The sequence below is a fragment of the Pecten maximus genome, chromosome 13 (assembly GCF_902652985.1).
Source record: "Pecten maximus chromosome 13, xPecMax1.1, whole genome shotgun sequence".
Lineage (NCBI taxonomy): Eukaryota > Metazoa > Mollusca > Bivalvia > Pectinida > Pectinidae > Pecten > Pecten maximus.
This window is the reverse complement of record NC_047027.1, coordinates 21,417,849-21,427,594: the sequence shown is the minus strand read 5'-3', so window position 1 is coordinate 21,427,594 and position 9,746 is coordinate 21,417,849. Positions and strand designations below refer to the sequence as shown.

The following is a 9,746-nucleotide window of genomic DNA, read 5'->3' as shown; positions in this document are numbered from 1 at the left end:
TAAGCTTTTCTTCTCTTGATGACTCGGCATGCATGGCCTGGACAAGTTGGTCCAAAGATAAGTTCCTCGAAATCCACTCGCACTGTTCCCCACATCTTTCACCTGGTATATATACCAAGACTACACACGATGCTCTATTACTGTTCTGGGTAAAACTGAAAACTGACATTTCCTGGAGTCAGTGTTCTTCTCTTTTTGGAATTTCCAAGTCAAGTGCGTCCAAAACTTTCCACTCCATAGTGCAGGCATAAGACACATCGATAGTCCACAATTTCTAGGTCCGGATCACTTGACAAGAGAACAGTTGCTTGGGCACAATACTGTCTTTTCAGAAGCATTTTTTGGAGATAAAGCCACTGCCATATTAGATGGCAGCACCTATATTTATATCCAGAAAAGCTCCAACCACAAGCTCCAGAGAATGTCCTACTGTGGCCAGAAGAAGAGAAACTATCTCAAATTCATGAGCATCGCCTTACCAGATGGTTACATTCTGGACACAGTAGGACCATTCACTGGCAGCGAAAATGATGCTACAATTACAAAAAAAAGTCATGGGCAAGCTAGTTACTTGGCTACAACCAGATGACAATGTTGTTGTTGACGAGGTTTTAGAGATGTCGAGGTGGATTGTGGAATCCTATCATGGTCGTCTGAAACACTGGACGTTCTTCCGAACGCAATTGGTGTCTAACAGCTTTATCAATGTCACCGAGGCTTTGCTTCGAACCGTCACAGCCTGTCTGAATGGTATTAGAGGACCGATCTACCAGAGATCTCCAGAGAGAGATGCCAAAGACAGGCTAATGGCTGAACGTATGAAGGACCGTTTGACAACACCGAATGGTTTAGCTCAGAGAGTCAAGATTGATCCGGATCTATCTAGACGGGCAAGGTCCGAGTTTGTCAAGATGGATGCATCTTCCGTACTGTTTCCCCGTCTCGATCTCGATTACTTGAGAACCATTACGTGTGGAACGTATCAGATATATCTGGCTCCTGGTTATATCGCCGAACATTTAAGTGATGACGGAGACTATGAGGTGTGGCTTTACCAGCACTCACCAGACCTTCTCCGATGTCAAATACATTCTCGACACAAAAGCCAAACGAAATATAACGTTTGGATACGGTTCACCGTTTCACCCGATGATGAGGCCCCAATAAAGGACTACTACTGCCAGTGCCCAGTTGGAGAGAGAACGATGGGAATGTGTGCGCACATCTCCAGTATCTTGTACTACCTTGGGTATTACAGGGCGCTGGAAAACCCTCGACCATTACAACCACAGGTGAAGAAATTCCGACAAAACTTGAAATAGTTTTCCATGCGGCAACGGAGTGCATATGTCGAAAGTATGTTTGGGGCTCGATATGAAAGATCCCCGTTACCATGTGACTAACCAAACTTATAAATATGGGTATTATACAATCGCCCGTAGCTATGAACACTCCCGTAAATGCGAAAACCAACCAAAATCATAAGGAACACGTTTTGTTTGTTGTTCTGTCTATTTGTCAGCCAATGTCTTCAACCACGGGGACTTGTGAAGTAGCCATCTTGGATTTTTTTTATGAAAAATTGTTTCTCTCACTTTTCTTCATATCTGTGTACATATTCTCAACATACCAAGCAAATACTCTTGTGTTTTTGTTAATTATCTAAAGAAAGTCGAAAATCGGCAAGTCAACCGTAGGCTAATTCAACCTAAGATTTGAAAATGTTCCACCACTTACATGTTGATGATTTTTCCTCTCATCAATAGCATATTACGTACTTTTTAATAGGATAAAAATTGGTTTGTATCCAACGCCCATAAAAGGGTGTATTCTCTAAATAAACACAGTTTTTGTGTCTAAAATGTTATCATCGAAAATGGCATTTTTGAGATTGTTTCTTCCATAAAACAGCCAAATGGCGCGATGGAAACATGATTGTTTGTCACAATCATGCCATGACTGTATTCTTTACGGTGACCATCATTTGATTAGATTTTCATTAATATTTTACATAACATGCACATTTTATCAACACTTATACAGCTTCTGAAAGGTACAACTTTGAGGAGCCATAAAAAACAAACCAAGTGACCTAAGTCTTTATACTTTATAGATTTGTGACCACAACGGCATGGGCAATGCACCACCAACAGGAAATTTGAATCAGAGAAGGGGCCATTTTGGAAACAGGCCCTTTAATGAGATGATATATATCTGTTTTTTTTTGTTTACTGATAAATTGACGAGGATTTCTGAAATCATAAGTGAGCATTTTGGGAGTCAAAACTGAACAATATTATAATAAATAATATATTACAGTGATGAACATCTGTAACTAATATAATCAGCGGAAGTGCAGATATGCTGAATTTAAATCATGAAAAATATTTATATTATAATGACGAATATTGTGTCATACTACAAGTATATACTTCTCTATTTGTCCCCAATGTTCTATCAGTGTGGTATTATACTAGCTAGCACTTCACGGTAACCTCAGGTACACTTGTCTACCGGACAATATTCCCATTGAAGTTCTGGATGCATAGTGAAACACCATGGTTTTGTTGCGTCTTCCATCGAACAACGGTTTCCAAGACCGCTATGTCCATATCCTTTGGCTTGATGGTGTGGGTACTCGCTACCCCATCGTTGACATGTGAATCCCGTATTAGTACATGTAACGCGACCATTATATGTCAGATCAGTTGGGTCATAGCATTCCTGCGCTGAAATTGACAAACAAAACAAAACATTCATAATCTAAAAAAATATATTTTTCGCTATTTCTCGTGTTCTAGAAGGGTTTGCGTAGGTTTACACTATTGCAAAACCTGTCGAAAGCATCTAAACACCAAACAATTTTAAAATGAACGATCAATTTACTTGGACTGTATGATTTTATCCCATCATGAGGCTTATGACGTCATATATCTATTGTTACGAAATTATTAAGTATGATGTCATAGTAGTGTTATCATCACAAAATTTGCGACATGGACGTATGTTATGGTAGAATACAGTTTTGGAGTACATATGCATACTTGAAGAACTCTGCTTTTACCTGAACATGATATGTTTGCGATCGACCATGAACCATCGGAGAGACATCTTGTCACGGGACAACTTTCCTCGGGTTCCTTGTCTTCGAGAGTGTCACACCTGTATCGGCCGACTGACAGGAAGTGATCGTAGGGTCTCTCGAGGTTGACTTTGGTCTTAGATATAAACATCATGGGCGGGGAATCTTCACAGACAAACCTTTCCTCGACAGGACAGTAATCCCAGTTAGTCTTTGGGTCTGTCGTGTAACACCAATGTCTCACATCGCTTACAGTGCGTTGACACCAATTATGGAGATCACTTCTATCTGAGAAATAATCTGGCTGGTGCGGTGTGTTGCTGTCCCATCGTTGGCACTTAACACCTTTAACTGTACATGACACTCTGCCTTCGTTTTTTAAGTTATTGATGTCAAATACATCATTTGCTATAAAAGAGATGAAAATGTGTTGTGTATAGGCTACCAAAGACACCATGATACTTATGATCAATATCATGACAAAACGGTTCCCATGATTTCGAAATATTTGAATGACCCCCCCCCCCCCCCCCCCCAACAAAAACAACAACAACAACAAAAATGAATGCATTGACAGCATAACAACCCAGAGAGTTCGACATATTATGACGAATTAAACAAAGATATGATTTCAATTTCCTTTAACATTAAGTAAGAAAATAGCCGTATTGTATGGTAGAACTAGTCAGTTATGTGATTAATGTTGTTTTCCACCAGTTTCCACTATTTATATTTATATAAATGTATTGCGCCTCCCCTTAACGATCTACCTGAACAAGACAGAGAGGCCGGTGTCCAGAACAGCTCACATCGGGAAATCGGACAGTAGTTCACTTGTGTTTGGTCATTGAATTCCTTACATCTGTAACTAGCCAAAGAGTTATCTCCCATGAATGGACGCCGAACTGTGTAGCTGCCTTTGAAGTTCCTCAAAGAGGCCCAGGTATCGCATGCATCTGTTACTAAAACGATTGCTTAATATTACACATCTGCGTCCTGGTTTCATTACCTTATTTTGGCTTAAGGTGGTAAACTTACTCTTACATTAAATTGAAAATAAATCAATCAATTAAAAAAATCAACAAAAGCATCTACCTTTGATTTTATGGAAATCGCACACCTCATTGTATATTATATATAGATCCACCAAGATGGAATTACAAACGTTCAAACATCCCTGATTGCACATTTTTTTGCATTTGCTTTGCCGACAGTGAAAACTGTTTGTGTAATTGCGATTTCAGCAGTAATTAAAGGTTAATAACGTACATACTTGTATTTTTATCATATACCTAAAAAAGAAAGAAAAAAAGATTCAATGATCATTTTATTCAATATTCTACAATACGTATATTTAGGAGGTCAGTATTGCCTTGTCCAGACAGACCCCAGGAAAAATGAATTGATTCTGTCAAAGTTTTAAATATCATCCGATAATGTTGTTATAAAGCAGTTGGCACTTTTCCGCGCTTGGCAAAATATCTCATTAAGGGTTTTTATCGATTATTTTCAAAAATGATTTTGCTGATTTTCCTACATTGCAACTACTGCTTGCGCTCGCGACTAAGTTTACTAATCTACTTATAAATGAAATATATCAAATATCTATTTTTTGTTGCAAGAGGACGCATGAATATTGGTGACGCTATTCGTGATAAGGGCATTTGAAATGTATTTGATTTTAAAAAAGATCATTTAAGGATCGTAATAAAAAGAGACATATTTCAATACCAATTAAGAGTAAATTCAACAGAACCTTAAATGAAATACCATGCATCTGTTTCGTCAGTCTATAAGTGATACTGAGGCTCTTTATTGTTGACCCCGGCTGTTAATAGGACGTTAAACAAACACAATCAAACCAAACCGTATTGTTGATACCTTCGGCGTAACTAAGGGAACTTAAATGAGTCGACATCAATGTCAAATTATAGATTTAGTGGTAGTTGACCCCTCATTAAATGAATTTTAATTTCATATATCATGAGATGTACAGCAAAGTGTATGCCTTCCTCATCCAAGGCCAGTAACAATACAAATGCATAATCCTTAAATTTGCCTTGGCAGTGTTTGATATGACACCTCTGGAAAGGACAAACGTCTGTTACATGAATTTGTTGCATCATGTTTGTTGAGATATTTGTTATTGTTTAGAAAGCTTGTATTCAGTTGTTTTAAGGAGAGTAGTTAAATAAAATTAAATAAAAACAGCGTTAACATATTATATTTTATTGTAATTTTAAATCGTCTACAGAACGGAATATTGACAAAGAAAACTTACCAATCCTACCGTAGATGTGTGAGGAGTTTCCGCATTGCAATTCGTCGATGAACATCTGCTTGAATATTTTACATTTTTTGGACTCGGAAACATATGAGAATCCAGAACCACTTTGTCCTCTACAATAAAATGCACACTGTCCTTTGTATTGCGCTTCGAATATGGCCAGAACGTGATCGCCTACTAAACAATCCACATGTTTGTAAATCTGCATGTAGTTGCTTGCAGTTACCGCAAAAATGTAGCAATTGATCACGAAATGGATAAAGGATACTATTCTTGGTATCATCTTCAATGTTTTGAACCAACAATTCTTTAAAGTATTTTCGTCACAACAGAACTGTGTTGTTCATATTTGTCTGGTACTCGGAAATCATTAAAATGATATTCTTAGAACCAAAGTAACAATAGTTTGCAACTGTCAAAAGCAAATCTTACTCCATAAAGAAATACAAATGTACCGGCACGAATCAATTTTGCCTCCTACCCTATCCGTTGTATCCAAGCAACTAACCCCTAGCAATATTTACTTGAGGTTTCCTCCTAATGTTATCATCTTTTGTTCCAGACGCCTGTGCTGAGTGATAACATTTATTGTAATGGTATTTTTGGTACATCTTTTCTTACAATATATATGTGTGGACATAGTTGCGTTTCTGTTTAATTATATTTCAGAATGTATGTACCGTCACAGCACAAACATATCAATTACGTATACATATTTATTTTTCTTAACTTGTTGTTGTAAAATGAGTATGCATTGTGTTTTAGCATGCGTTGTATTCTTTTAAGCTGATGATGCTGAATGATACTAAAATTATGTGATTTATTATTGATTTAAAGAATTGCTGACTTCTGGTAGTTCATTAGCCGTGACTCTATTATCATTAACATTCGTTAAGGATCACGTCCGTTATATCCTCAAATTCTGTTAACTATCGGGAAAAAAACTAAGTAGGGTATAGATCATTATCTTTACTTATCCTTGAAATTTCGATTTCAGGAAAACCAAGGGTCATAATTTAGGCAGTATAATTAACTTTAACAAGGCGTAAGTAAATGATAATGATTACATGTGTCTTGCAAATGTATCTAAGTTTAACAATATGTCGCCGTTTCCTTGATAATAAACGAATGTTCATGCTTTTACATTCTGCTACGATTGTTTCTCTGAAAAGATGGATTACATTCTTATATCATTAACATTAAGCAGATTTAAAAAAAAATATTTTTGAACTTTAATTTGATCACAAAATTATCAGTGTGAGAAAAATACGAACAGCGTTAGCAAAGTTCATTACGCTCCCGTGCGTTTTCGTACAACCGTGTATGGCACCGGCTGCTGCTATGGAGAAAAAAAGATGAAACAAATGGATTTAATATACATAGATGAAATCTAACAGTATCTTCTATAATACCAAATACAATTGTATATTATATATTAATAATAAACTTCAAAGTTGGTAGCGTCCGCGGGAAATATAATTTCAATGTATTGAAGGTCATTCAACATCGAAAATCAATATACAAAACAATAAAATTTACAATCAAATGTTTTCAAAACTTGGCTGTGTGAAAGATAATAAGACAGTACCACTAATAGTTACGTTTAGTTTAAATGTCCAACGCTTTTGTTTGACGTTAAACAATACAGAATTAAAGCGAGCGAATACCGGACAGAAAAAATGAAAATCACTGTCTCTACATTACCTTAACATTCAACACGAGCAGAAAATAGAACGTAATTAAGAAATATGAATTATTCATGAACACCTCGGCAATCAAACGTGATTTTACAATCAAAACGACATGAGTTTTGGTTTATTGTGTTAAACATACTGGGAAATGTTCCTAGATTATATATAATGCATGTTCCAATTTCACAACTGAATGCATATATAAAGATAAATCCCGGCCACTGTCAATTAACTCAGTTCAAATGCTAATGTATCATTTGTTTTGTTTCATATGGTACCAGTACTTCAGAGCAACTGAGTCCATATGAAGACAGGTCTCAAGAAGACACCAGCTGCAGGGGAAAAAGTCAGAAATAAAACGCTGGCATAGATTACAGGTTTTATGCCTTACAGTTCCTCTGTCCCCTATTATCATTCTTCAATAACGGGCTATCTTTACTTCATATCGCAAATATCGTATATTTGGTAATATTAATGTTTTGCTAGTATAATTTCATACTACCGCTAACGTCTTTAAAGACATACACAAACTAATAGTATACTATGCTAGAGCGAGTGTGATGTTAAAGATACTGATTTCTCCAATACTTCACAGGGTTATCCGGCGGTTGCTAGGGAAAAGATAAATCGATCTTACACGGGATAGGTAGACAGCTGGTACGCGCTATATTGAGTAACCAAGTCGTAAATGATGACGTCATCCCTTTTGACGCACATTCCAAGGAGCATTGAAGATGGCGCGATGAAAAACTTTCATAAAATTTTACGTTTGGTTGCAAGTATGTGAGAAAAATAATCAATCGTGGGTCTTTGTCATGGGTCTGTTCCATGGACAAGGATATCTCGACCCTCGCTCGGGTTGAGATATCCCTGTCCATGGAACAGACCCATGATATATTCTATTAATATTCCGTTCATGGTTCAGAGGTAACGCTTAAGAAAATTTATTGATTTGCAACAAAAATGACACACAGTACAAATCTCTGTTGTGACGATTATCAACAAGTACCGCAATTGTTCGCAAGTATTATCCTCGCTGCCTTAGATTAAACTCGTAGCACGTAACGAAGTACCAACGTTAATCAAAATGACGTAACAATTACGTCATGTGATCTTGACCCAATCTCCGGGAAAATTATGGTGTCGTGTTGATTTGGGAAGGTCACCTATTTGCTGGATAAATATTGATGTCTTGTTATTACTGATGATGGTAGACATTTACATTATATAATAAAGTTTGTTTAGAAGTTCCCGTTTTGCTTTTGCATTATTGACGCTGAATGTATTTTTTTTTTTACTTTTATTTTTTTGTTTAAATTTCTCGTTCATCTTAATCTAATTGGTAGAATAGGCAATGAACACTTTTGTTAAGTGTCATAGATACTTAAGTAAAGTGCCACAAACAAGTGTGTGACGTTTCACAGTCACTTTCGTGAAGTATCAGGGACACTTAGGTATATATTGCCAAGGTCAATGATATAAAATAGGCATTTATCTTAACATTGCATATTTTGTTGACAGTGTTAACAGCTTTATATTTGACGACAACCTGCCGGAACGACGACTTTTAACGTGCATGAAATGACTCCGAGATTCATTTGCGACATTTTAACTTAGATAGCATTGGCATTAATCGACAGATACCTGTTTGAATATTCTACATTCTCCGGACTCAACGAGCCTAAAAATCGCTAAAAGTATTTTTGTCCTAATAAAAGTGCACCCAATTTGTTTTCCATACTTGGTTTAAAAGCAGTTTTAAAACTTTATACATGTACATGTCTAGAGAGAGTTTATCATTGTCAAAAACAAATCTTATTCCATACACAAACCGAAAACGACCAGTGTGAATTGATTTCGCATACCTAAGCCGTTATCTCCTAGGAACGAACAACAAACAAGATTTTCTACGTAAAGCTATTTCGTTGATCAAAATGTTGATGAGTGTGAGAACGGTGCTCAGGGAGAGTGTGAGAACGGTGCTCAGGGAGAGTGTGAGAACGGTGCCCAGCGAGTGTGAGAACGGTGCTCAGCGAGAGTGTGAGAACGGTGCTCAGGGAGAGTGTGACAATGGTGCTCAGGGAGAGTGTGAGAACGGTGCCAAGGGAGAGTGTGAGAACGGTGCTCAGGGAGAGTGTGAGAACGGTGCTCAGAGAGAGTGTGAGAACGGTGCTCAGCGAGAGTGTTAGAACGGTGCTCAGGGAGAGTGTGAGAACGGTGCCCAGGGAGAGTGTGAGAACGGTGCCCAGCGAGAGTGTGAGAACGGTGCTCAGGGAGAGTGTGAGAACGGTGCTCAGGGAGAGTGTTAGAACGGTGCTCAGGGAGAGTGTGAGAACGGTGCTCAGGGAGAGTGTGAGAACGGTGCTCAGGGAGAGTGTTAGAACGGTGCTCAGGGAGAGTGTGAGAACGGTGCTCAGAGAGAGTGTGACAATGGTGCTCAGGGAGAGTGTGAGAACGGTGCTCAGAGAGTGTGACAATGGTGATCAGGGAGAGTGTGAGAACGGTGCTCAAGGTAGAGTGTGAGAACGGTGCTCAGGGAGAGTGTGAGAACGGTGCTCAGGGAGAGTGTGAGAACGGTGCTCAGGGAGGGTGTAGGAACGGTGCACAGGGAGAGTGTGAGAACGGTGCCCAGGGAGAGTGTGAGAACGGTGCTCAGGTAGGGTATGAGAACGGTGCCCAGGGAGGG

The 9,746-nt window shown here is 38.1% G+C and overlaps 1 protein-coding gene across 1 annotated transcript; it reads right to left on the bottom strand.

Moving 5' to 3' along the window:
• Nucleotides 1–2,321: 2,321 nt before the first annotated feature.
• On the bottom strand, nt 2,322–3,587 carry LOC117340265 (plasminogen-like). Its single transcript, XM_033902021.1, has 2 exons — nt 3,065–3,587; nt 2,322–2,729 (listed from the first exon to the last, which is right to left on the bottom strand). The coding sequence occupies exons 1-2, from the start codon at nt 3,558–3,560 to the stop codon at nt 2,497–2,499; spliced, it is 729 nt and encodes a 242-aa protein (XP_033757912.1). The 5' UTR covers nt 3,561–3,587; the 3' UTR covers nt 2,322–2,496.
• Nucleotides 3,588–9,746: the final 6,159 nt, after the last annotated feature.